The sequence below is a fragment of the Chamaea fasciata genome, unplaced genomic scaffold (assembly GCF_029207755.1).
Source record: "Chamaea fasciata isolate MVZ Bird 193981 ecotype frontalis unplaced genomic scaffold, bChaFas1.0.hap1 SCAF_6, whole genome shotgun sequence".
In the NCBI taxonomy this organism is placed as follows: domain Eukaryota; kingdom Metazoa; phylum Chordata; class Aves; order Passeriformes; family Sylviidae; genus Chamaea; species Chamaea fasciata.
The window spans coordinates 42,232,617-42,260,325 of NW_027094091.1; the positions used below are offsets into that span (position 1 = coordinate 42,232,617).

The 27,709-nt window shown below is 37.8% G+C and overlaps 1 protein-coding gene across 1 annotated transcript in view; it reads right to left on the reverse strand.

The window, feature by feature from the left end:
• Window positions 1–207: 207 nt before the first annotated feature.
• The window catches only part of LOC136290775 (uncharacterized), a 56,730-nt gene continuing 29,228 nt past the window's right edge, over window positions 208–27,709 (reverse strand). The window contains exons 14-20 of the mRNA XM_066185081.1: window positions 21,802–21,841; window positions 20,732–20,783; window positions 14,391–14,508; window positions 9,625–9,708; window positions 7,967–8,090; window positions 2,967–3,057; window positions 208–2,054 (exon numbers count right to left, since the gene is read on the reverse strand). Coding sequence (XP_066041178.1) covers window positions 1,980–2,054; window positions 2,967–3,057; window positions 7,967–8,090; window positions 9,625–9,708; window positions 14,391–14,508; window positions 20,732–20,783; window positions 21,802–21,841 — 584 coding nt within the window. The 3' untranslated portion in view covers window positions 208–1,979. The remainder of the gene's footprint in view (window positions 2,055–2,966; window positions 3,058–7,966; window positions 8,091–9,624; window positions 9,709–14,390; window positions 14,509–20,731; window positions 20,784–21,801; window positions 21,842–27,709) is intronic.

Here is a 27,709-nt window from a genome sequence, read left to right on the forward strand (position 1 = left end):
GTATCATTTACTTTTTTGGGTTTTGTACTAAACAAAGACTAGGGACAGAACAGACAAAATCTGAACAAAGAAGGGAACCGGACAGACAATGCATGAAATTGCAGGCAAGTGAAACAACCCCAAACAAAGAACCTCTGAACTAAGTATTCACTCTCTTCCAGTACAAGAAACCACATAAATGACTAGAACAAATTTGTATTTTATAAATGTTCACTTTTATTCAGAAATTGCATACACATTTCCAGAGTCACTTAAGCAGCATATTGAGTGAACTGCAAATATTTACTGTAGCCTTTTTATCCTTGTAGGTTTGCTACTGATGTCTATCACTTTTTCTTTTTTACGTCCTCTCAACAGGCTTCCAAATTATCAAGGAGAGTTTTCTAACAAACAGTGACTGTAAACATAATAAAACCTGGATGCCACTTTCCCTTTGAAGTTATTAACTTGCCTATTTTTCTGCAATGAAGTAATGACTCATTTTTTACAACCTGATGATCATGTTGTTCATACGGATAGTACCTATGACTTTCTCAGGCAATAATTGTTTAGATGGATAAAGCATTCATTTATGGTACCTTCAATTTAAATAAACAATACCACAGAAAAGGTTGGAACAATCCATAGCATAGTCCTTATTAGCAAGCAAGAGGCTAGGAAGTCAGTAACAGTGATAGACAGCAAAGGAAATTTAGTAACTAACAGATAGGTTTGGTGACAATTAAAAAAACTACTTATTTCCATATTTTTGTCTGGTATTAGTAATGCCTCATTTTGTCAGTACTAAACAATTAATACAATCGCCCCAAAATAAACAAAAAAGATTAATTTCTGAATATAAAGTGCCTGAACATGTGAAGTAATATTTTTATGGCTTCTGCAGAGAAAACAGTTATCACAATTTCCACCTTGCTATTGTCCCAGTAAGTGTCATATAGATTTTTAAGTCTTTTCTTAATGAGCTGAAGACGTTCAGAAGTATCCCAGTCTGAACATGCTAATTATATTGTGCAGGAAGGGAGACGGAGAGGTGTTAACTGGGAGTCAGATGAAAGTGTCCACTGCATTCAACATGGTTTTCCTTCACAGCAGAAAACACCTTTTTGTGGGAAGGGCAATGCAAATGACAGTCAAATAAATTTAACCCAGCCATGACTCTGCTGCACCAATCAAGGATTTAACAGCCCTGGAACAAAACCACCCAGCCCTGCTTCATCCCTGCAAGGACTGCACCACCACGAGAAGGAGTGATCAGGCAGACTCCCCTTTCCCCATCTTCAAATTTATTACCACACTAAGATCTGCAATCTACTACTACTCAGTGCTTTCAACTGAAGCATTAATTACTAAAAGATATTGGAAAATGTAATAACAAAGTCTGTCACTAACCAGACAAAGTGCTGGAAGTTTGGTGGATCACCACCAAAGGTCAGTGTTTACGACCAGTCACTGCATAACAGTACCAATTATGACTTTTCTTTATTGCCCAGCAGGGAAAACTGTTCCCCAGTACCAGACAGCGCTGAGTTCCCAGCAGTGCAGAGCACGTTACCCAGCCTCACTCACTGCACAGGACAGACACAGCTGACAGGTCAGCAGTCCAGTCTATTTTCAAATAAAGAATGAGAGAATGAAAAGAGAGATGGACCAAACAGGAGGTAATTTCCATCTTGAAAGAAAGATTATCTCGTCTCATAGTTAAATGAAACATTGCAATTTGATTATTTCTATTTTGTGGGAAATAAACTGATTCTTCACTGTATTATCTAGATGGGAAATATCAGGCACAGACAAAGCTACTAGTTTGGTATTACTCAAAGCATATGTTAATCTGTGCCATAAAGCTAAGCCTTTGGGAAATAACTGTCAAGTTTCTTCTCTTTAACCTTAAAAAAAAAATCTCATTCAAGAAGCCAGTTCTTGTTTATAACATATTTTTATACCACTTAGTGTTAAAAGCACATATATTAAAACACCTTTTATTCTATCAGTGATTTTAAATCAGGAACATTTTTAATCTGGAAATCCAACAGCATCTGTCCAAGTGCTTTACCCTGTAAGAAAAAAAAAACCAAAACAGCATTTTATTTTACTATCTAAATATACCATCTTTTTAAAATAAGGGTGTTTTTTTTAAAAAAATGGTGTAGTATGAGTGTTTTTTCTATCATCAGTGTAAGAATTCAGTCTAAGTTTCTTGAGTTTTCAAGCATCCAAATTTGAACAGACTGAATGTTTTCTTCCATTTATGTGGTACCTAGTGCTAAAATCAATTTATTTGGGGTTCAATTCTACCTGCTCATACACAGTATTACCTTACTTTGCAAGCAGTCTTTTATACTGAGATTATTTGCACATGAGCATTTCTGAGCCTATGAGCACAGCTGTGTGACCCATAGCATTGCTCAGGATCTCATCTTCAGGTTTAGATGTTTTAAATATTTAATACTCAGATGGTACACTTGCAAAAAAATTTCTTACTTTCAAATTCACATAATATCATCAATACAAAAGACCTCATACCCATCTGTTTTTCATGTTTCTATTATTTATCAGTATTTTAACTACAGAAGACATAGGCTAAATGAGGAGTTGTCCTACAGTGCATGGTTCCTGTATATACTTGAGAACAATCAGAATTGTCCAGTAAGTCTTCAAAATGTGACAGCCTTTCTGATAAACTAATTTTGCAGGTGCATCAAAAAGCTGGTAGTCTTCTAAGCAATTATGCTCTTTATGACGTGCTATCTTATTAGAACACATATTTTCCACCAAATATTCTAAATCAAATTTCTATTTTCCTATGTTTGTTTTCAAACCTTACAAAATTAAACAGACAACATCTACTAACAGGAAATTAAAAGGAACTAGAGTCAAACCCCAAACCTCACAGTTCCAGCCCAAAAGCTGGTTATAAAGAGACCCATAAAAGATTACTACATTAAAATTATTGCCTTGATACATGCCTGTGGGTCACTTCTTAGGGATGCTATACCACCACCACCAAGGGAATTCTTCAGAACAAAATTTAATCCATGGATTCCTGGCAACTCATATCTGTAAAATAAAAACTGCACATTATTTCTCAGGGGATTTTGGAAGAAACACCTGTAGAGAACATCAAACAAAAACCAACATGCAAAATTTTCATGCTTTTGATCACATTCCACTGCTGAGTCAAGTCTAAAAGGTAACAAGATTAAGACAAGGCCTTGCCCGCCTTCTTATTCCTTCCTCTTACTCCAAATTAACAGCCCTTAATAGTTCTGAAGTTGGACCATAAGGTAATCATTCACTTCTATTCAAAACTCTTCCATTTCTATTAAGGCTGTTTCTAGAGTTCTTTCTTTCTATGAGTTTAAGTCCATATCTGTAAGCCAGAGGTTCAAGATCCAATATGAACTCGGACAAAACAATGGGCAAAAGAAAGCATTTTTATCAGCTCCTAGTTCTGGTACTGAACTTAATCACTTAATCACTTAATTCCTGGAACTCACTTTTGCTAACAAATGCTGCCAGCTAACTGGAAAGACACCCTTCTCCATTACTGAGAAACATCTATGAGTCACTACATCAACTCTTCTGACGAACAGATAACTTTCAAATCAGAGCTTTCCTGGAGCTGTGTACTTTGTTCAGATAAAATTTTATTTTAGTGTGACAGACCTATGTTTCTGTTCCATCACCACTATAAGCATTTTTCCATCCTTGCTTTTGACTGGTGCAGTTCCAATTTGGAAACTTCTGTGGCAGTTTGGCAAATGGCTCTGTGGTTTCCTATTATTTCAAATTCCATAAATAGTATATTTCCATTTGCCTCTCCTTGCAGTTTTTCAGTGTTTTGTCATCTTCCTTCTATTGTTGGTTTTGCTTTTCTCCACTATTTTCTTCATCTAAGTACCTGATATCTTTGCTTTAATTCCATAGGAAAGGATTCAAATCAGAACATCATCAAGCCATGAGGAATTAACAGAGAAAGATGATACCCAATTCTCACTCTGTCTCCAGATGTTTGACTGCTGCAATTTAAATCCTGCTTCCTCCAATGTCACTTGTTTTTCTTTAGTCACCTACTGATCCTAATCTGTTTGGGACAGATTCTTTAAAGATTTCCCCTAATATAGGTGGAATTTCTTGCAGTGCTCTTACACTGCTGATTTTGTTACTTCGAGGTTTATCTCTTTCAGCTCCTACTGAGCCCTGTGAAAACCATGGCTGTTGCTGGTGCTTACTGCCCTGTCTGCCCTTTTATCTTGGGCGTATGACACAGACCTCTTGTGGAAGGAGGTGATTCTACTAAGCAGTCTGGCAGTCACTTCAGTTCTTGTTCTAGAAAGCAAGTAGTCATGGAGTGTCCGTGTCTGTCTCCCAGGCAAAAAGTTTTAAGTTCCTTCTACTTTTTCATTACCACTCTACTTCAATATTAGTATTATTAGTTGCTATTAAGAAAAAAAAAATGCTGTCAGCGTTCTGTTGCCCTTTCTCAAAAACTAGTTGACAAGCAACATTATCATGCTTAAAGGCAAATCCACTGGGAAGGCAGGAAAACAGATTAATCCACCAGTGCTCTATTAGACAACATGAATATGAAGAATAAAGCAATTCTACAATTAAATACCTACCTAATTTACTAAATTTAATACCACAATCAACTATATAGCACAACCAGATGACCCCACAAAATTTTCTAAAAAAATAAATAAAAATTTCCAATCACCACATACCATGAGAACCAGAGATCTACCAAAGCAAAGCACTACACTATAAATTTTACTCTGAAAAGCTGGCAAAGATTTCCAGGCAGCAAAGAGTTTCACAACTGGAGGCTGTCTCCTCAAGAACAAGACTGATGGAATATCAGTTCCTAATATCTCTCAAAGTAAGTGTCATGAAAATCCATCAGGAAAAACAAATCAGGAGAGAAACTGAAGAACATATAAAAGCAGACTCAAGTAAGTGGAAGATTTTCATTTCACTTTCTGTAGTAATTTTGGCAGAGGAAATATGTAATTCAAGCACCAGATCTTAATTTGGAACACTATAACATGCCACATTCATTTTATGTACTTTGAGAAAATGTTTACAGTGGGATAATGTCACTAAAATGAAGATTACAAAATAATGTATGAAGGCCAGCATCTTCACTATTTCAAGGCTTGTCTGAAGCATCTGAGCATCTAAAGTATTTCCACACAGAAAATAAACTTGCACAATAAGAGGAAGAAAAACTACTATAACCATTATAATAGTCTTAAAGCAGCAACAATACATTGACCAAAATGCTGGCAGGCATTTTCTCAGCATAATTAAACAATTTACGCTTAATTAACTGAGATCTAAAGGGAAAAAAATTTAACTAATTGTACAATTTGATTAAATGTTTTAAGAGCTGCTTTTAAAAAGCACAGAAAACAAATGAACCCTTCAAAGAATATTCTATCTGTGGCAGAAACCAGTAAAACAAGGAATATTCACTGTTCTAGCTGAATTCCTATGCTTATGCACAATGGGGGTGGCCTGCTTTACTACTTCCTTTAAAGTGCTGTCCATAGCACTCAGAGAAGTCAGGTTTCCTGATGAATTTTCCATTAAAATGCATGTAAATAATAATGATATAAAATTATTTAATGCCCTTAAATCAAGGAAAATGCAGGATTCTTTTCATCACAGGAAAGCAGGAACCAAGTCCATAGGTTTAAAGAAGTGTTTGCATATGAGATATACTGTAGAGAAACACTTATTTTTCCTCTCTAATAAATGCATGTACAAAAAACCCCAAACATCTGGAAGCATCAGCATCCACATTTGTTCTTCAGCTCTTGGTGAAAACATTGCATAGGAAGAAATAAGTTTTTAATATTCCTGAGCATTGAAATGTTCTCAAAACATTACATATACCACATTTCAGAAGATGAAAACAGCAAAATTTCATAGGATAGTTTTATTATTCTTCTTAAATGACTGGCCTAGTACCACTACACAAAAAGTTTCTTATTCTGTATAAGATACTCAGATCTGTTAAGTACACAGTAGTGTACTCTAGCACTCTACTGTGGGAAGCAAACACCTGGGGACTGAAATACCATCTTCTACTATTATTTTACCTGCAGATCTACAAGTTTATGAGATTTTGGTGTTCTCTACCAAAATAATCCCACACCTTTTCTCTGTTTAGTGCACCTATTTAATGCTTCTAGTCGAAAAGCACGAAAGGCAACAGGTTAACAGCCTGTTCTGTAGTGAGGTAGAGCCATGGTTGGTATGTTTACAGTAGCAAAACTAATACATAGCTTTTAACTGCTCACCATTTAAATAAAGAAAATGAAGGAAAATCAGACAGTAAGACAGCTCTTTTTTATGACAGTTAAAACTAAAAAGTAAACAAGCAATTTAAAAAGAAACTACACAATCTGAAGCACATGAGCATAATCCTTATAATCCTAAATATTTCCACAAAAGGTTTTATTCTTTTTCCCCAGTAGCTTTCCAATTCACCCACAGAGCTCCATTATCACACCATTAAAGGAAGCCAAAACCATAAACAGATATTCTAACTAATCAAATTAATTTGGCTTCATCCAGACAGAGCAAATTTTAACTCTTATTTATGAACATAAACAGCATTAAGGAATGGCAGTGAATCGATTTCTAGAAGGATCATTAGGAGGCATTACATTGTTTATTTCTTCCCCTCTCTGCTCTGTTTCCAAGAAAATTCACAATTTATTAGATACATAGATTTGTTAGCACTTACGAAACAGTGGGTGAGATCCGCACTGAGCTGCTTATGAAGACAAAACCAGCACTTACAATTCAAAGATCGGGGTTAAAATAATTCCAAGCTCTCTCTGAGCTTTCAGCTTTACCTTTCTGACTCAAGCTCTTTGAAAAACAAAAGACAGTTAACAGTTTATCCACTACCCATGGAAATACATGCAGGATTTTGGCAAAATCTGCTTATGTGCAGCATAACTGTTTTTTAATCAATACATGTTTTAGAAGACTGAATGATTTGTGGCAATATTCAGCTTTTACTTGTTTTCAAAGAGATAAAAAGGTTTAAAATCTGTTGACTGTTTTATTGGACATCCTTAAGAGAGCAAGCTTCACCTCATGCTACAACAAGAACAGTGTATGTTTCATTCAGTCCCCAGGAAGGGCCCTGAGCATCAGCCATAACAGAAAAATAAGAATGTTACATATGTTGTCTGCTGGCAGAGGATATTCTTTAGTAGATGAGTATCACATAAAAGTGTCCTGTTTAGGATGTTTCCTCTTTCAGATTTTAAGAGAAATTAGTTATATTTTTTCTTTAAATTCTGGCTTGGTATATGTGACACAAAGGTGGGTGAGAGTGGGGTACTAGAAGGAACACTTCCTCTAAAGTGAGTGAATGTCTTAAATATTAAAATGCTTTGCAGAAACAGGGACAGTATGAGGCCCAATTATGATGGATCATCAGGTAAGTTTGGGCTCCAGACTACACTAGCTGTGTCAATGTCTTTCAGGTAGTGTTTTACAGATTTCTAACTCTCACTTCAGCAGGGGCTCAGAGGCTTGGGAAGCTTTAGTTACTAAAGCTCCTGCAGTTTCCAAATGGTTCAAAACCAGTGGAAAGATAAATTTCTCAAAGGGCATTGGAAGCTATTTCTAGTCGGTAAAGACATTCTGTACTGGAACAAAACAAAGGAACAGCCCCAAGACTACTATGCTAATTCTGAGAATTTAAATGCCTTCACTAAACGGATTCACGGCCTTTGTCCAGCTTCTGGAGAGGCCCAAGTTCATGTTCTTTCTCAGTGACTACGCCCAAGCTGTTATTTAAAAAGGCAAAGGAAGATAAATAAAAAAAATCTAAAGAAAATACACGCAACTTTGCAATATTTATGTTGACATATTTTAAAATAACTGCTCATACCATCATGTATCTACCATACAACTGTGGGCTGCACAGCAAACTACTCACCTTGTTACTAGTTCTTCTTCTGGTTTCTCATGCTCTAAAAGGTGTTGAAAGTAATTCTCCAGGGCTTGAGCAGTTAAAGTTTTCTTTAGGTATGGATAGTAGAGGGGATGCCGTGCTATCACACCTGTTAGGCATTAACTGGCATTAATTGAAATAGGAACTGTTAAAACCAGTTTGTGTTCATCCTTTCAAAACCTTAAGCAGACATCCTCCGCTTAACTGAAACTGTACAAATGGATCCCCTTTAATGAGCTCCTGAATAAAAAACATGACAGTATGACAGCTTTCCCTCTGTCAGCAGAGATGTAGGGTGGAGCATACCACCAAAGAATGCTAAGTGACCACTAAATAATCACTGGATTTTTTCTGCTGCAAAGAGTCCCTGCCACTGAAAGACACCTAAAGAACAACAACATCACAACAAACAACCCACAGGCAATTCTCTTCCCTTAAACGGTTTGCAAGACTTAGTTGTTTAAGTGATCACAATTAAGCACAACAAGGCACGATCAGTGACCAAAGGTTTGATCGTTGCCCCACGTCTTGCACGGGATTCTGACGTAAGTGTGACAAATCACAATTACATTTTTATTGCTGTAAATATGTTTTATAAGCTTCAGCTAATTTTATGCTGAAGCTGAGGTTCCAGAGCAGGATCAGGAAAACAGCTTCGTGTCACAGAGACCTTTCCATTTGGACTTAAATTAGAGGTCAAGTTTGTTGTTATTAGTGTTGTTCCTTAGAAAACCAGTAGTGGCTTTATATCTGAAGCAGTCTATTATGCATACTTCATTCATGACTTGGCAATGCTACATTGTAACAGTGGTCAATCACGGAGGAAGAGAAAAAACGGAAAAAGAAAAAAAAAAATCAACATTGCTTCATTCTTCAACCCCAAAAAAGTTTCAGAAACAAGGACTAGAAAATTGTATTCCTGAATACAAATGAACAAAATTCATCAGTTTTAGCATGACAGCTAATAGCAAATCAAATCCCAAACGCACCTTTAATTCATACTGAGCTTTGAACAGCACACGCTCTCATCTTCCAACAAGTAAGAGAGCCAATTGTTGCATGCAGAAGTAAGGAATAGAAGGAATTATTAAACAATGCAAGAAGCAGCACAATCAATGCAAAGAGACTGCATACTGAAATATACCATTTGCATTAGCAATATAATAAAAACATTCTTGTACGTATGAGAACAGCTTTATTATTTCCTAACACTGTCAATGTTTTAGCCATAGGTGTGTTACAAAATTATTGTATGAAAATATTATACACGATCAGAAAACGAAGCAATTATATTAGGTAACATACACACATGAAGGAGTAGTAACTGATGTGTAGAAGAAACGTTAAAAAGACATTTCTTAACTTCTGGGAGCTCTACATTCCAACCCTGAACAAAAACCTTTCTTTTTAGTATGACATGCTAGTATTTTTTCTTAGTACCTCAGATTACCACAGCTGCTTATAAGAAGACTACAGATTTTACTACAGTAAAATCCATATTCAATAAGTATTCTCTTTTGTTTCAGCACAACAACAACAAAAAAAAGTCAAGTGATGTTTAAAAAAATTAAGACTAGCACTTGATATGTAACTCTTACATGAAAATGTTACATCACTTCAGAAAGCAAAAGAATGAAAAATACCTATGTTTGCAGAATTGCCTTTGTCTCCACTTCTAGTATAGGCGAGATCTTCTAAGCGGTAAGTATGTGGACCACTTGGCAGATCTGTACAACATAAAAATGAATTCACTTTAATGGTGCTACAAATAATTGTGTATTTTGAAGGAGTAACTGTCAGTTTAAGTGCATGCTTTTTGCATTGTTTGCAGTACTCTGAAAACATTTCCAATCCTTCTCACAGGAGCACCTAGAGAAAAAGATGTGAGATTAGGGGCCAAAATTAGGAAGTTGATCCCTCCTGCTCCATCTCTCAAATCCCTTTTACTTTTTACAGACAAATGCTCTACCTGACATCCCCTCTTCCGTCACCCTTCAATATGACTTCTATCTTGGCTTTAGTAACGCAATACCTCTGAAAAAGGTGTAGCAGCTGCTTGTCTTTTCTTGCCTAGCCAGTAACTTTCGTTCCCATAACACACAGATCTCTGCTTCCAGTGCAGGTGGAAAATACCTGCAGTTGCTACTGTCCTAATAATTCTGTAGCATCTGTTTAATCCGCTAATGCCTGCAGAAAACAGTAACAACTTGATTTCCTTTTCAATATGATGCATCTCTCACTTGCATTTGCACTATACAGCTTCTTATCCAGTTGTACAGAAAAAATCTAAGATTTCTTTTTCAAGTTACTCTTTTTGTAAAGATCTTAGTATTATATAAGAAAATATATGCTTTCTAGGAAGCCAATCTTGATTTTTTTAGCTTGGCGATGTCTGAGTATTGGATGCTGAAGGAACATGGAGGTTGTTGACTTCACTGAACAAATTTCGTATGAAATTTTTTTATCCATCTATGTATCAAAAAGCAAACCTACTCCTGCCCTAATCCAGAAATTCAATACTGTGGAATTCACACAGTATATACCTGAGGTTTGACGGTTAAGTTACACAGTACAGACCTCTTGCAATTGTTCATTACTAAGAGTAGTAGGCTGTCACCATCTAGCTCCTGTTCTCTAAAGTGAGAGAGGAAGCACCCACTTCACTACTGAATTTGAGTTATTCATTGATCACAGTATAACTCTAAAACTTGAAGCACAGGCTATATCCAAGCTTTTAGGCAGTGAGAATTGAGTAATTTTCAGTCAGTTTTGCTTCTGATCCAACTTTCCTATGGCCATATCTCAGCTTTTCAATATCACCATCAAAAACAGACTGACCGCCACTCCTCACTCACAGTAAACTTCTCATCCCTCAGTCCTTCTCTGTCCCCTTCCTTTTTTTTTTCATCCTTTTGGACACAAGTTCTCCCCCTCTCTCTGTTCCTTGGACACCAGTAGGGGGAATATGCAGAGCAGGGAAGCGACAGCTTCCTGCTTTGTGGCAGCTTCTGGTGCAACTGCTCCTAATGGCAGCCAGAAGCAGCAAGTCACAAATGTCCCAAATTTAAAGGAATTGAATATACAGGGTCTTGTAAATCAATTATGCCGGACTAACTTCATGTTGCAAGGCACAATGCAATTTGAAAACACATCAGTCTGCCCTTCTTGTAGTATTACTGCTTCTGCTGAGAATACCAAACTATTTGGGTTTTCTTTTTCCTTTTTAAAGCTTGTTTTAATTTTAGGGAGTAGGAGACCCAGTATTAAAAGATCTTACAGTCCAAATACTGGCTAGGGGCATCACTTAGAGCACGGTGCACCTACTATGAAGGCATGAGCAGACATGTGCTCCGTGAACTGCATCAGGTAATCAGGTAAACCCAGCCCTAGCCTAATCCAAACCCAGCCCTAGCCTAATCCTTACTTTCAACTCCTTCCTGCCCACAGAAAACTGCTGACAGACATGAGCCAGGCTGACCTGGGTAAGACAGAAACTATGTCCAAATCCTACTGGCTGCAGTTTTCACTGACCCTGTCTATGGCAGTGGCAACTGAACAGATCCCCCAAGTCCATTTGGGTATGGGGTGGGAGATACACTGGAGAATAAAAACGCCTTAGTTTTTTGAAACATAATTTGTACAGTGTATCTGTCACTCACAAGAGGAGCTCTGCTGGCACACGTGAGCACCACTAACAAGGAAAACAATAATGAAGAACTAGGGGCTTACCACAGCAACTTCTTCTACTGGCACACCCAAACAAAAACTTATCAGCACTGAAGTGCTTTAATTAAGACCTAAAGTTTTATAATATATATTTGGTCACTGTGAAAGGTGAGCTGAAAGAGTGATTATAGTTTAGTCTGGCACAATGGCTCTTCAGTGGTAGAAAGTCACATTAACATGAAATTTGAAGAGGTTAAAGCATACAATGAAAAAGAGGAACACAGGAGGTTTGTTTTGAGCTTGAAGCTCACAACCTTTTCCATGTTGCAAGCAGAAACGTGCCATGAAATGTGGCAGAAAATATTTAAGGGTGTATTTATTTCATTGGGGAGTATTATCTTTGATTAAACATCTCTACTGAGAGTGCATCTGAAGTCCAACTAAAGCTCATTGTTCATATTGGACAAGACTACCCGACTTCATAAACTACAGAAATCACATTAATTTTAATAATTTCATTCAATATACAATTCAAGACAAAATTTCGTGCTTTTTCAGAGGCTGAAATTTGACACTATCTAAATCCGTAAGCTGTAGAAATCTTTTCTCCAACAGACATTTTAAAGTCAGTCTCTGACAATCTCCCTTTAAACAAAACCAGTTCAAGTCAGCGTTCTGGGTGTTATCATTTATTATTACCCTAATTAATTTATCTTTCATGATCTGTTTATCAGGAAATTGTTTTCGTTTAATAAACATCTTAAACAAATCTACCAAAGGATTCCCTTCAAAGCTAGGAAAAATGGTAAATTCAAATTCCACCCTCCCAGAAGCACATCTAGCAGCATATTTTAAATCCATTTTCACATACTTCTCTTATCTATTTAACGACAACAGTCCCTCACACTTGAGATAACCATGAAACTAAGAAAAATATTTTCCTCCTTTCTAAATACTGTCAGAAAATGCTTTAGCAGAAGCTATTTCTTTTACAGTCTAACCCATTTGTCTTTTTCATCCATGCTGTCCTACATTAAGCCACAGAAGTAGGTAAGTGTTTAGTCACATAGAGAAAACATTTGTATTTACAACCAAGGGCAAAAGTTTAGAGATCCTTCTCAGGGGAAACAACTGGAAAAGTTCTGCTGTCTCTCAAAAGTGGGGTTTTGCCTGAAAAAAAGGCTTGAAGAATTTCAGTGGTTACATGCTGATGTCAGGCACCTCAGAAACTTTCCTCAAGTTATAAAAAGGCAGTAGGGAGTCCAATAGCTTTTTGCTTCTCCAATATTTAGCACTGTAGTCACCTTGGAAAAAAACCCCAAACCCAGGACCTTTGCTAACCCTTTCATTAAGCAGAACAATGACTTCCTATTCCTTAACGTGCCTGCTCTGATGGTGCAAATACCTCACTACCCTCCTGAGAACTCCCAGGGAGCTGAGAGATGCTGGTGTGACATCAGATTTCCAACCAACATAGGAGCTGAAACCATACTTAAGAGCTTAACTTGCTTCTGCACGACACAAATCATTGTATTGAAGAGATGTTTGAATAGATGGGGAAAATGAATACATGCATGGAAATCAGGCATCCACTACTTCTGGCTTTCAAATGGCAATAAACAGTCATGTGTGTATTTCAAAATATCTCTATGTGATACAAACATTCCTTACTAACTTGTATTAGTTGTTAACACTGTTCTATTACTAGTTTTGATAAACACTATTCACCTTTATCTGGAATCCAGAGTAAACCTTAATACATAAATGCCTTAACAGCATTAATTTTTTTAAGTATACACAGACTTTAATACCTGAATTACTCTTTCACCATCAGTATTCTTTTTAGAAATTTTTCTAACTAGTAATTTTTAGGTAGATTCAGATCTGATTTAGATTTTCAAATACCTATCCACAGCTTTAAATTAATTCTCTCAGTTCCCTGGTAAACAGAAATAACATAACGAAGACTGTTTAGACCAATAGGGAATTATGGAACATGCTATACTTTAAGAAATACCACATAGAGTTCAACCATTAGAAATAAAGATTTTCAGGTGCCCGGCACTTTTAATAATTGTTTGTATGAGCAACTCTGATTTAATACTTCCTTCTCATTGCAGATATCCTGACCTGCTCCATTCAACTCACTGGTTAGCCCTTCTCAAGGTTCCTTTCTTTCTCAGAGAATTTGGTTAGACAAGTCTAGCAGCAACACAGGAACTATCATGCTGGATTATTAACTCAGTATGGTTTCTTTTAAAGTCACCAGTTCCAGGTTGATCCCTTCCTTGTTAATTTTGTGAAGGCTGCCACATGGAACAGGAGCAAATTTTAATTACCTAAGTGCTATAAGTCTGCAAGTCATTCTGTTCATCTGTCCTCTATTCTGAACACTATTTTGATGTAAGATAAACTCAACTAATCCCAGGACTCACCAAAAGTATGATTATAGTATACTTTGAAACCACATTTTAATTTCAAGCCAGCTTTACATGGTCTTCAGTTGTGTTTAAGGCTTAGGAGTTTCTAATAAAAAATTTACTTCCACACTTGTTATAGTCTCAAATACATGTTATACTGCATGACACTAACCACCATTCAAGAGAAAACAGCCTGTGTTTTGCAACAGCCATAAAAATTTATCACATAAGGAAGCAAAACGTATTTCACAGACAAAATCTAACACAATTTACCAGGACAAGGATAGCAAATGATACATTCACAAGTACAAAGATGAACATACCTTTCAATTCACTGCCAATCTTGGCACTGGGTAGATCTAATGAAACCACATTATCTGACGTAAATGTGAGATCCTCCTCAAATATTTCAACATGCTGCCCATTTAAAAATAGGTTGATCTGTAGAAAGAACACACATTTTCAAACAGTCAGATCAGAAATCCATTGCAATGTGAATAAATAAAGCATATTCCTAATAACGTACTGATCTAGTAGACTTCCAGTAACAGCTTTACAGATAAGGCTCTGTTGCTGCCTTTTAAAAGGTCACAATACAATAACAATTCATTATAAACCTGAAAGAAATCTTTGTTTAGGGAAAAAATGGTATTAAAAACCCCAAGGAAATGCTCCATCCAGTTTGCTATTTTTTAAAGGAAGACAAATCTCCTTCCATCTCACTCTATATATTGCAACACTGCAAGGAATTTTGTGTGACAGCTGAATCCCAAAACTTGAACATTTCCATCTTTTCCATGATAAAACCCCCTTTTCTTCTTAATGTTGCTGTCCGTAATAAAGACAAACTTCTCTCTGCATTCTGTGCTCATCTTCAAATATATACTGTGAAAGCTGCTAAAAAAATACATCAATACAGGAATTTTGGGCTTGACTGTCGCTCAGTAGCAACACTTAAGAGTAGACTCTATGTCAAGGACCTTTCAGTTTCCCATGCTCTGCCAGCAAGCTCAGGGAGCTGGGAGGGAGCATGGCCAGGACAGCTGACCTGAACTGGCCAAAGAGCATCCTGCCCAGTGTATAAATGGGGAGAGTGAGAAGTTGGCTGGGAGCTGCGGATCGCAGCTTGGGGACAGGCTGGGCATTGGGCAGTGGGTGGAGGGACACTCTACAGTGCATCTTTTGTCTTTCTTGAGCTTTATTCCCCTCTTTTTTTGTCACCTCCCTTTTAATAATACCAACAACTACTACCTTGTTTCAATTATTAAACTGTTCTTATCTCAACTCGTGTGGTTTATTTTTTACCATTTTTCCAGTTCTTCTCTGTATTCCAGTGGGGAGGGGGGAGGTGAGAGTGGCATTTAGTTGCCAGCTGGGAATAAACCCCAACAGGCCTTTTTCATGCCCAACATGGGGCTTAATGGGTTGGGATAACAACAGATCTGACTAGAATATGTTAGAACAAATTTCTTACAAGCATTCATTGTATCAGTTTAACAGCCACTGGTCACAATGACGTACTTGCTCTCAAAGTCAACGTGTTTGTTCCTCAAGTTCAATTATGTACCGCCTTACTTGCAGTATGTGTTCTCTGTTAAGATGTTTTTCACTCATGGAAACTGGGCTGAGGTTATCAAGCTGTACTTTGTAACACAGGCTAATGATACGATATAATTGCTGGTTGTGAAACTAATCTGGTATTTGCATTTAGCATTGCTGTCACCCCTGTACTTGGGAGTCATCTATCATAAACTACTGCTAATTATACCTTTTACCTTTTCTCTTTGGAAACTCAGACCATGGAGGGGACACACTTCCCTTCCTCTTCCCCTTATGCTCCAGGCTAATTACAATAGATCTTCAGAATTTTTAATATCCTGGGATACTCAACCTAGCATGTTCCTATCATTATGTCTTCACAGAATCAATTAGATTGGGAAAGACCTCTGAGATCATCAAGTCCAACCGAAGACCGAACACCGCCATGTCAACTAGACCTAAGAACCACATCCAGTCTTTCCATAAACACCTCCAGGTACGGTGACTCCACCTCCTCTCAGATAGTTGTAGTGTGTGATAAGGCGTCCCCTGAATCTCCTTTTTCCCAGGCTAAACAACCACAGCTCCCTCAGCTGCTCCTCTTGAGACCTGTGCTCCAGACCCTTTACTAGCTTTGTCACCTTCTCTGGACATGCTCCAGTACCTCAGTGTCCCTCCTAAATAAGGGTGCCCTAGAACTGGATACATGACTCAAGATGTGGCCTCACCAGTGCTGAGTACAGGGGGATGACCACTGCCCTGCTCCTGCTGGCCACACTATTGCTAATACAGGCCAGGATGCCATTGGCCTTCCTGGCCACCTGAGCACACTGTTGGCTGATGTCTTGTGAGTGTGTCCCAGGTCTTGTTTGAAGTTTAAACAACTATGTAAGACTACTTCTCAGAGATCAGCCCTACAGAGAAAAGACCTGGGGGTGATGGTTAAGGGGGTGATGGTTGATGAAAACTCAACATGACCCATCAGTGTACGTTCACAGCCCAGAAAGTCAACTGAATACTGAGCTGCATCAAAAGAAGCGTGGCCAGCCAGTTGCAGGAGGCAATTCTCCCCCTCTACTCTGCCCTTGTGACACCCCAGCTGGAGCATTGTGTACAGTGCTGGTGTCCCCAAAACATGAATGACATGGACCTGCTGAGCAAGTCCAGAGGAGACCATGAAGTTCATACAAGGACTTCAGCACCTTCTCCACAAAGACAGACTGAGGGAGCTGGGGCTATTCAGCCCGGAGAAGAGAAGCTTGTGTGGAGAGTTCATAGCAACCTACCAGTATGTGAAGGGGTCTACGTGGAAGCTGGAGAGGGACTCTTGTCAGGAACTGTAGTGACAGGACAAAGGTAATGGGTACAAACTGAAAATAGGGAAACTTAGGTTAGATATTAGGAGGAAATTTTTCACTGTGAGGGTGGTGAGACACTTGAACAAGCTGCCCAGAGAAGTTAGGGATGCCCCATTCCTGCAGGTACTCAAAGCCAGGCTGGTTAAGGCCTTGAACAACCTGGGCTAGTGGGAGGTATCCCTGCCCATGGCAGTGAAGGTTGAGACTACATGATCTTTAAGGTCTATTCCAACCCCTTAACATTTTATGATTGTCTGATGTTAATGATCTGCCCTGAGGCTGGATCATTAAGAGTGGCAAGGTGCATGGGGTGGTATGGGCAAGTGCACAGGACTTTGAGCAGCTTGAATTTTGGAACTTCACCATTGAACAAGTGCAGAATCCAGAAAAACTAGTAAAATATTGGAAAAAGTATGCTGTCACCTTGGCAATTCCAGAGAGACAGAAATCACCACAATGGGCTGGCCCAGGCCTACCAAGCTCTGTTAGACATTATTCTTCTCAAGGGGAAAAGAAGGTCTGTGTATCTGACGATAAAACAAAAACCCTGCAGCTACTCCAACCCCAGTGACAGACACTGCAGAGGAATGAGAAAACTAACCCCTCCTAATTATCAGTCACTCCTATACACAAGAAATAGACATGAAACTCAGCTTGTAAAGAAGGATGAAGCAGGGCCATCACAAGAACAGGAGAAAGAGGCAGAACAAGACACCTATCTTTGAATCAGATGTGGGATATGCAAAAATACTTCACCTGTCTTCCAGGTCAGCACATAATCACCTGGCTGCTATGATGCTGGGATAATGGAACTAGTAGCCTGTAATTAGAGGGCAGGGAAGCCAAGTAGCTATGTTCACATTCTAGGAAAGGGGGCATTGACAACTGGATTTGAAAAAGGGGCCTAGGTCCTCAGCCTGAAGAGAACTGCTGTTAAGTCTGAAGGAAAGGTATCCCTTCACAGAAAGTGCTGTATGTCACCCAGATAAGAGGACCACAATGCAGGGAGGTATCCAGTTCTTGCTAGAAATGATTTATTATGACCTGAGGAACACGCAGCTACCCACAGATCCAGATGAAGCCCAATTCCCATGACCCACAGGACAGCAATTTGTGTGCATCATCACTGTATCCCAACTGATTGGCAGCAATGACCCGAAGCGACAAAGAGGCACCAGCCATGGATCAAGTGGCTCAACACCTCCAATAATATGGGGGAAAAAATGCTCCCTGATTTTTGTATGGACCAGTATCTCAGCTTTTAACAGTACGCATCCTTTTGATCAAGAGGAAGGATGTAGAAAGTACACACACAGCAGGGTACCCTTAAGTTTTACCTGTGGGACCACTGACAGGACATGAGGAAGTGGGATAGAATAGAGTGGCATCCGTTTCATCTGTATTGAAGGACTCCCAGTTTGAAAGATTCAGACACAATGAGTTTAAGCTTCCAGAACAAAACAATATAAATGAACTTAGCTGCAGCAGCTATCAGTGCTCAGCTGTCCGCAAAAGCACAGTAACTCTACTCAGCACTCCTTCTTAAAATTGTCCTTAAAGAATAACTAACTTGCCTTCACGAGGTTTGCTGCAATTTCTCCCTACATAAAAGTTTTAGGTTACCTTCAAAGCACACATGGAAAGCCAACTACTATTTGAACTGTAAAACCACTGGTGATCTATGATAAAATCAGTACAATTGCATAAAAGCAGTGAAAACAACAAGCAAGACATTGAATCCAAACTGACACCCAGAAAGGTGTTACCAAACACAAAAGAAAAGAACCCACTGTGGCAATGTTAACATAACTCATAATCTGCTTATGGAATTTTTTTAGTTTTAGGTCAAATGCTGACCTAGAGCAACTAGACTCTTTGTAACTGAACTTCTAATTTGGAAAATCAGTTAATTCATATCGTACTCATTCTGTAATCTCTTACGGGACAACAGTTTTTAAAACATGGCTAAAATTTTGAATCAAGGACTTGAATCACACCACATTTTTACCCTCAGCATTACTGCAGGTCAGCAGTGATAGGACAGACAGCATTTTGCTGACAGCATATCAGTGCCCCTATCAGATTAGTTACACAGAGCAAGGATTTTGATTTTCTGTATTGAAAAGAGTAGATGAGACACTGCTTTCTTTCCTTGTTAAATTAGGTTACTGTTTAATCTCAACATCATTTTACCAAGTCTGGAACACAGTGCCAATTAAGTAAGTTAATACTGAATTTGAACAACACAGTGGTAGGCTAAGCTTCCATAAAGATAATAATTTCACACAGAACTTGGCAAAGACAAGCCATTTGTATAAGGCAAAATGACAATAAAAGCAAGTACTTCAACTTTAGACAACAAGAAAGGTGGTTTTTTTAAAATACTTTTCCATTGTGAAGAGTTTGCAATTAACTTAGACTTAATAACTAATGGCATCTTCTCTTTAAAGTTGTGAAATTAAAATATTTTCCTTTAATGAAGAATACTACTTAATGAATAGGGCTTGGTTGTGCTAAGCACTGTATGAATGTTAAAGACCAAAAACAAAACAGTCCCTTTCTGATTAAATTGCTTTGTTTGTTCCCCCTTGCCCACTTTTTCACTTGCTGCCTGTGCTCCCAAAGCTTCCCTGAGCCACACTAAGCAGAAGCCTGTCACAATACCTGTGGCTTAACACAGACCAATGTTCCCGCCTTTGGCCACTTTCTTGATGGTGGATGGGTGAGAAGGCTCTTTCCTGAGTATTAGGATGCCTTGGCATGGGAGAGATGCAGTAGTTACAAGCTACTTGAAAAAGAAGGGCATATATGCAGTTTTGTCTGCAGCTTCCAAAGGATAAATTCAGTATCTGATGGCACTCAGAAGAGCAGAAACAATGTTTATAAATCTAAACACGCTATAGTTTCCGCAAAACCAGTTTCTTCAAGTTTATCTTGAAAACTTTGAACTAGACAAGGGTTCATGCATCACAGAAGAGAAGTAGGCTCTAGATGAACATGTCACCTTGCACTCTAATTTCTCACCTAGGGCTGCTTAGACATCTGAACTGTCAATCCTTGGACCTGAAAGAAACTACTGCTATGAACTGATTAGGGCCAGAGAGTCACAGGTTCCTCCACAGCAGCACACCAGTTCCACAGACTTTCGTAATTTGACAGTTTTTGTAATACAGGCAAGAACAGAAATTACTACTTCTATTTTTATAGATAAGGTATATGGAAGGAAAAAGCCCAACTCTCTGTAAAGGCAAAATCTGTTGAATCAGAGGAAATTTAATGATTTTAGTATTTATTCCCAGTAGTATCCACAAAATACACCACTCCCCAAACACTCAGAAGATGTATCCAAGTTCACAAGATTAATGTTCCCACTCTCTAAACACCCAACTGCCTACTCTTTAAAGAGACTCCATTAACCTTCAAAGAAGTCTACAATTTCTTAAGCACTCTTCGCAAATGCAGTAAAAATAATTCAAACCTACAATTCCAGGAACCTGAAAAGAGAAGCTCAGTTTTGATGTAAGATATTTCAAAATTAGCAGTAATTAAAATGGAAGGCTGGCAATTTTAACCGTTGCAAAACACTCTGTGTGAATAACATTAGTCTCTCAGGACATATTTTTTTTAAAAAAAACCTTTATTTTTTAAAGTCACCAGACTAATTTGCAATTTTGTTACTGTAAGTCACCAAAAAATGCCAGAATCAGCAGGATTTTTCAAATTACTTCCAAGAAAATGGAACTCAGACTTTAAGCAGTAGGTCTTACCTGAATATTGCTTTTGGGATAATGGAAGAAAAATGGCTTCAAAACTGGAGACCTAGACACATGAAACAAGCATAAATGCATTTACCTAGAAATTAATGAAAGTGGCAGATCATACACCTTTGGACTATTCATACACTAAACATTTCGAAAATTAAAACCATTCAACCAAGACTAGCAATAGTTTTTTGGCCAAATTTGGAAAGCCCTCATGAGAAGTGTAAAAACTCCTTAAATTCCATTATTAAAAATATAAGATTTTGTTTTAAAAACTGAAGAAAATTTTACTGACGAGAGGTAGCCAAAAGGAAGAATATTTTCTTGACAAAGGATGTGCTTCTTGACATTGAAGTTACTACAACGTCAGTAGCCTCATATTGACACCTAGACAAGCTACATAGGGCTACCAGAAATACAGCCACAGGTTCTTCTCCCACCTTCATGCACTATTTGCCAAATGACAAGAAAGTTTTAGACGAATAACCATGAAAAGATGAGGATATAAATCACCATATGATTTTAGCTGTACCCAGAAAAAAAACTGAAGCAAGCCAGGTATTTTTTTTCTTTTAAACATGCTCAACATTGCTATGTTCAGCTCAGTCATAAAATGGTTTCATAGTAAAATTTTGGGGGATGTTCTGGTATTTGACCTTATGTTTCCAGGTGAAGTGAGCTCATACAGATGTAAATTTGGTGGGCCCAGATTCCAAACTCACAGCTACAAGAAAAAACTGGTCCAGAAATTTGGATCTATTAATGTGGTCAAGCTACTGCCTTGCCATGAAGTCACGTTTCAAGTTTTCTCTACAGCTCATTAGGCAAAGATATTGCTATGAGCTGATCAGAAACCTACATAACTCACATTTAATTCAATAAAGAATTTTACTTTTTGCATGCATATTGTATAGCTATCACTATTATCTTGTTATCAGTTATTAAACACAGAGTGACAGAGGAAGATTTAGGTGCTTCTGTGGCTGCTGTTCCAAGCTGGGGAAGCTTGTGATGGTGACTGGTAGGAACATTATCATCGCACAATAGAACAAGTTAATGATCAAGAGTTAACTTACACTTTGGGGCGCCCTCCAACAACTCCAGTGAGGCCAGGGGCTGAAAAAGGAAATTAAATTCACAAAAGAATGGTTAAAACCTTTTTCAAAACATCAGAGCTTGCAGCTTATCATAACTTGAATTGATCTATTTTTAATAAATGCAGGGAAATATCTAGAAAATTACATATATTCTCCTAAATTAACAAAACTGAACATTTTATACAAGTTAATAGGCGAAACACGTAACTATGCACATTTAAATTCTTTTTCGTTAAAATTCAAAGTGTGAACTACATCTTTAGAATCTTCTTCCAAATACTTTGTATACAAATGCCAGTGAGGTAGTAACATTTGACAGAAAAAGAACTTTGCTTTAGTTTTTTTGCCATTCTTGTTTTATTTACTTTTAAAGAGCGCAGAGAAACTATTTTGATGGACCATGTCTTCTCTTAATATTTGTTTACTATTGCTTAGATTAACTGTTTAATTTGAATCACTCTCTCTAGCCTTTAAACTAACTTTACTTTTTTAAGATGCTGGGTACTGCAGATCTCATTCTCTCCCTGTGATTTAGAGGCAATTCAGGGGATTAAGGCACTAGCATGAGCCCAGATCTGTGGTAAGTCAGCACTGTATTATCACACTGCCAGGCTCTACTATCATTAAACCCATAAGCCCATCTCAGTATTTCTCAAAGAAACAGTTCTGCTCTCCTCATCCTGAGCATAGCTTCTCACCCTTCTGTCTGGCATGGACAGCAGGAATACATGAGGCATCAGAGCTCCCAACAGTATTGCAGGGGAAAGAAACAGTAAAATGCATACATGACATCAGCCTAGGAATTCATTAACAACTTTGTTAAGCAGTCCCTTTTAAAAATAACTGCTGTGGAAAGCTGCCCACATGGTATACTTGGCCAAATTAATTCTAAAAAGGGCTAAAAAGGACTTCATGCTTTTGGCAGGTGTGAATTCCCTCGGTGCTCCAAGAAAACTAAAAGCCAAGTAACAGTGCTGTTGTGATACTAAAGCTAACAGTGATGAGCTCGACTCCATAGCAGGCTGTTTTAGCTTGGATTCATTGCCTTGTCAATGTGGGTACATACCAGGGACAGCAGAGATTACACAGCCTTGTCATATTCCTGCTTATCAGAAGTGACTTCCCCAAAAAAGTCTATGATGTTTTATAGTACATGGGGAAAAAGAGCCTTCAACAGAAACAGCATCACAAGTAACTACCTCCCTACTCACTACATACTGCTAAAAAATGTGGTGGTGGATGGGATACAAAAGAATCCCTTTCTTAAGTATTACACAATTTTAAATGATCCAGTGAGGTTTCAGCCCTATACATCTTACCTGTGCATTCATTCAAGCAGAACTGCCACTCAGCAACAAAACCAGCTGCAGTGATTTTATTGAATTATGTGCCTAGTTTGTTTATTTAGGTTGCTGGGAAAGGAGGGTGGATATAGTAAGGTCATATGGAAAATACAGGTCCATAAAGCTACTTAAATTATCTGTGGATTGTCATATGGGTTACTTCCTGCTAGGCAGCTGAACTGCTCATTAAGGACACCAGATTTTGCTCCAACATCAATTTCAACTTCCTGAAAGCTTTTAAAAAAAGCTCTTCATTCACTTGCTTTCACACAAGGGATCTTGACTACCACAACAAAGGAGTTCTCATCATAGACAAGAAAACAATCCAAGTAAGAGCAACAATTGCTCACACCTCGAGGCTAAGTAACCTTCTTCTGCTGGTCTTCGAGAAGTTCATGAGCACAAGCTACCGTAACAGCAGATCTGTCTTTGGAGGTACTACAGCTATCCCTGCAACTGCAGAGCAAAGCTACACCAATATCCCAGTTGTGACACTATTAGGTTCTAGGCTACGATTATTTATATGAATATAAATACAATCGAAGGAATTTTAAGTTCGATTTAATTTTTTATCTCCATGAAATTCCTAGTTAGGCTTCAAGAATATAAGACAAAGCAAATCTTAAATTACTGATTGTAAGCCACAACCAGATTGTTAATTCTGTAAACAGCACAAGAGCACTACACCTCACCTCAAACCAGGGCTCAGATTTCTATTACATTTATCCAGTAAACCAAAAGGCAATGGAAGGTGCAGTACAACCAAGTAATAGTGAACTTGTCACTGTGGCCAGACCTACCTTCTGCCAATTAAATTATGATCTCCTTGGATCAACCACTGTCCTAAGAAAACTTCTAATAAAAATTTTTACTTTATGTACTTTACCCTTACTTTGCATTCCTTGCTTAAATATCTGTACAGATGCTCTCTCTCCTTTCTGGAAGGCTTATCTTTATCTACAATGACACAAACAATTTGTCATACCTGCAGAGAACATCTATCAGGCTGCAGTCTCAAATCACTAAGAATCTCAGCTAAATTCTTGATCTACGTTCCCAGAAACTTCATATGACCATTTTTTTTTTCAGAGCTCCATTCCTACAGTGCCTCAAGGCAGATAAATGTATTATCCCATCTGCTACCACTGAACCTCTTGAACAAGTTGCTTCACTTCAAGCTAATGAACTCACCACCACTCTCTGCCAGCTTCTGTGCCTCAGAATGGCACAGAATTGATGCACTGCAAAATGGGGTGATTACCTTTAGATGGGAGACCTTCCTTTCAATGCATCTATATCCTGCTCTTCTGTAGATACAGTATTTGTTTGGTGTCAAACTGAATTCTCATGACATTTACTTTGGTTCAAGCATTTGATCCAAAAGTTTTTCATTTCCTCAACAGTGGCTGGGGACCAAGCTGGGAACTACAAATTCTCCAAGTGGCTGGGCACTTTAAACCAATGAGCACTGGAGATTACACCACTGGGATTCCACTGTTTTTATTAACTCCCAAATATATGACATGGTTGGAAAAATTTCAGGCACAAAGAATGGTAAATTTACTCCTTTCTAGGTGACTAAGCTGTGGTATGGGACCCTTCCTTCAGAAGCTGTGTTTAAAGGTTTAAATCTACACTGAATCTATTAAATAAATAAATAGTTAGTTAGAAAGTGCTTTTCTTTGATAATTCCTCATACAGTCTTATCCTGTCTTTTCATTTTATGACTCCTTCCTCTACCCTACTTTAAGTCTTACTCATTTTCAGCCCAAGCATCCTACGAAAAACAAACCATCACCTTCTGTGTATACATGTGCGTGTAACTAGTTATTTGTCAGGTTTTCTTCCTTTGTGTCCACGTGTAACTAGTTATTTGTCAGGTTTTCTTCCTTTGTGTCCATGATTCTTCTAGCACACCTGCAGACTCCCAGATTTTGGGTCCAATGGCAAATATGATCCAATTTGGTCCAATGATCCAAATCTGAAGGATGGAGAGGAATCTCAAGAATACCAAAGCAGACTAACACCCCATGACAGGTACTCCCCTGTGAGCAGAGATGTAGGAACAGATATTCATGTAAATAATACAAGGTGAACCTCAGTCAGGACACACTCACTGCTAGAACAGCTTGACCATTTCTAGTTTCCCATGTATGCTTTATCTCTCCAGCTGCCTCTTGATCTTTTTTATTTTCTCACCCAGTAAAACCCATCTGTGGATGAACTTACAAACACAAACTCTTCTAAAAATCACGTATGATATGCTGGAAAAGACAGCAAGTTTCTGATAAATTTCATGAGCAGAGGTAGGAGGCAAACTAAAGACTATTTGGGAAAAGCAATGCTGCTCTCAGCTGGGGCAATTCAGGGAATGTATTCATTGAAAACCAGCCCCGGTAAAAGATGCATAAAATGAGCCCAAAGAAGCACCTATTTCAATATGTAGAACCACCAAGTTCTAATACATTATAATCTATGTCATATATACCACACCCTGTAAAATGGCCCACAGCAGAAAAAACCCTCGCTGGAACTTGCAATGAACCTATGAGATGCAAATTTCCAGCAAAACAAGCCTCATTCCTTTCAGATCTCATTATTCCCCACTGGATTTACAGATGGTGGAAAAGCCTGATGTTTTGCCTCCTTAATATTCCCACTATCATAGACCAATCCTACTTGAACGGTCACACCTAATTTTGGATTATTACTTCTAATTCTTTAATCTACTTCTGTTAAAAAAAAAAAAAGTATATATAAAACCCCTGCTGTACAATTCTGTGTATCTTTCAACAGAATAAACCATTAAGCAATATACAAAGGATGCTCGATTGCATGAAGCATTTTGTAAGATGTTTTGGAGTAAAGAAGCATGAAAATGCTCCAACTACTTGAAATCTAAAAAGCTTTAAGCACTTTAAGTTTAATAAAACTTAAGGGGTTTTTTAAAGTTTCACAGAATTTCAAGATACAGCGATGTCTCTTGCTGAACAGCTTTCAGCTTTTGACCGTTACATTTCTAGTGATGGAATTAACTTGGCCAATAGGTTATTAATGTATTTATTGCATATTTTAAGGAATGATACATGTTTTTATATATAAAACCGGACAAAGTAATCCATTTGTCAAGCACTATTTTTTAGAGTAATCTAACTAGAGAAATCTGAAATCTCAGATTTTATACTCAGCAGTTCTTACAATATGGTTGAGTACCAGTACAAAATGCATACAACCTTTTTTTACAGGGGTCAATTGCATGCTCTTAATTATTCTATCTATGTCCTCTAAAAACAGCAGATAGTTTATCTTCAGAAGTATTATTCTCAAAAAAATGGGGACTGCAGTGAACTGCTACAACAAGGACATTTCTAAAAGTATCTTCCAACACACTTACGACATCAGTCAAAATATTTACATATACTCAAGCACTTTAAAATCTCAAGTTGTATTAACCAGCTGTCATCTTAGTGTCAAACTCCGGTCATTTTAATGTGAAATAAGGGTCAGCACATGATTTCAGCTATTAGTAAAACATTTCTTAGCTACTGAACCCCCGTCAAACTATAAACACCAGATTCCCACAGTAAGGCTTCTCTTGAGCCTTTTCTGTTCCGCATTTCATTCAGAATGAAGTATCTGAATTAAAGAAAACAACATAAAGACATTAAATCAACAGAAATTATTTAAAATCTAACCATTTGGCTGACCGTACTACACATAATGAAGACATTTTCACTGAGTAATACAAACCAGGTCTGTGTCTGCTAGCTTTTATGAAGTGAGGGTGAACTTCTACAGACTGAATATTGCAGAACTGCACTGAACTCCCATCAGCTACTACAAATTTAAAAATCTGAGCCTATGTGTCCCGGATTCTCCACTGCCAAGCATAGGAATCTCACATTACAGAACAGGAAAACAGTTGTGAAGACCCCACTATTAGGGCCAAACATTACAGATAGATTGAAAGTTAATTTTTTTTTTTTCAGGAAACCAACATGCATAAAGCCAAGCAAACTCGTTGCTTCCTGCTAAAAAAAAATCCTGGCAATTATCGACTTTCAGAATATTGAGGACTAAACAGAAAGATAATTTTATCAATTAAAGGGTAAACTCAAGTATTAATTGTAAAAAAATAATAAAAGATGGCATAAGAGGTGTTTGGCCTTTTTTTTTTTTAATAGTTTGTATCCCTTTAAGTTCATGAGAACAGCATAATCCAAATGAAAATTGAGTAAGCGTTTGAACTTGTGAACTAAATACCATACTCAACAGAAGTTTACAGTAAATGTTTTTCATTCCAAACAGAAGATAAACAACAAATCACTCTCCAACACAGCATGTCTATATACAGTAACTTCAAATTCTTCTCTGGGCTTAAGAGTCTCATCTGGAGTTTTAGTAATACTTGAAAACAATTTCTGTGGAAGTATGATAATGTGTCCTGCTGGGCTTTCAACAAAAACAATGGAAATATAAAAAGCATTAGAAATCAGGGAATAACTATGAAAATCTCAGTCACTGTTGACTATGGAAGCTTCTTA